Here is a 1,405-nt window from a genome sequence, read left to right on the forward strand (position 1 = left end):
CCGGTGCGGGTGACCACCGACTCGCTGGGCGGACCCTGGCCGATAGAGTTGACGGCCGACACCCAGATCTCATACTCCGAGTTGGGGCTCAGACCACCAATGCTGTAACGCGTGGTGGTGATGTCCTCTTTGATCTGGTACGGCCCATCCTGGCTCTTGGATTTATATTCGATGACGTAGTAGGACACGGGGTCTGGGTTGCCTGAGTCCCATGTGATGGTGATGCTGGTGGCTGTGTTCTCTGTCACCACGGGAGTCCCGGGGGCTTTGGGGAGAGCTGTGGGTGGGAGGCAAGGTCACATGTCAGGCATACTGGCTGTGTAACTTTTAGTCACATGACTGCCCTCTCAGAGCCATCATTTCTTTGGTGGTCATCCCTGTCTTAATGACCCCTAGCCTACCATCTATAGCAGGTATTGGCAAGGCATATGGCTTATGCATTGCTGGTGGCTGCTTCTGTGCTAAGAATTACTCAGCTCTGTCATGGTAGCCCAAAAGCTGCCACAAACCAGCTGTGAGCAAATGGGCAGGTGTCAATAAAACTTTATTTATAAAAACAAGTGGAGGGCCAGATTCAGTCCATGGACTGTAGTCTGCTGGCCCCTGTTCCAAAGCTAGAAAAAATATCTGGGGGCACCCTCCTCTGAGTTTCACCACAAACTTGAGACATCAAGAGTCAGTAATCCCTCCCTACTCCCCAGTGCTCCATCTCTCTGAGTTTTACACAGGCTATTTCCTTTTCTTAGATATGTTCTCCATCTGTTTTGGCTCATTCCTGTTCAACTTTTAGTCTTCCCCTGATTAAGCTTTCCTGGGAACTGGCACCTTTATTCTGGTGGTCTGAGTGGTGCTCCATGGCCCCTATCACTGCCCTAATCAGCATGCATCATAATTGCCAGGCTACATGGTATCACCCACTTTGGACTGTGAGCTCAGTAGAACAAGATTGGGTCTCATTCCATGGGGCCAGGCCCACAATAATTTGTCATCAGTAAATATTTGTTGACTGTCCTATTCACAGCCAGGAATGACTGAAGCCAGAAGAGTAACTCAGAAGTTTTTCGACCATTATGCCCCACCTACACCTGAGGTACAGGGATGATTTGCCTCTCCCACGGCCCCTGCTTACATTTCACTGTGATCTGGGCCACGGCCTCGATGACGCCCAGGCTGGACATGGCCACGCACGTGTAGTTGGCAGAGTCCTTCACGTCTGTGAGTTCCAGCACGTTCCGGCCCACGGGCATGTCATCCTCGGGCGTCAGGTCCTCGGCCCCCTGCATCCACTTGACGTATGGCATGGGTGAGCCCACGGCCACGCAGGTGATGTTCACGTTGCCACCTGGCATGATCTCGTGGCTCATGGGCAAGATGGAGAACCGTGGTGCCACGCGGCGGACTGGGG

The 1,405-nt window shown here is 52.8% G+C and overlaps 1 protein-coding gene across 1 annotated transcript in view; it reads right to left on the bottom strand.

Annotated features, from left to right (window-relative positions):
• Positions 1-1,405, bottom strand: part of PTPRS (protein tyrosine phosphatase, receptor type, S) — a 261,020-nt gene that overhangs the window by 33,617 nt on the left and 225,998 nt on the right. Inside the window, exons 12-13 of the mRNA XM_010828456.1 lie at positions 1,130-1,399; positions 1-277 (exon numbers count right to left, since the gene is read on the bottom strand). The exon at positions 1-277 is cut by the window's left edge and continues 2 nt beyond it. Of these exons, the coding sequence (XP_010826758.1) occupies positions 1-277; positions 1,130-1,399 (547 nt within the window). The remainder of the gene's footprint in view (positions 278-1,129; positions 1,400-1,405) is intronic.

The sequence above is a fragment of the Bison bison genome, unplaced genomic scaffold (assembly GCF_000754665.1).
Source record: "Bison bison bison isolate TAMUID 2011002044 unplaced genomic scaffold, Bison_UMD1.0 scf7180017864492, whole genome shotgun sequence".
NCBI lineage: Eukaryota > Metazoa > Chordata > Mammalia > Artiodactyla > Bovidae > Bison > Bison bison.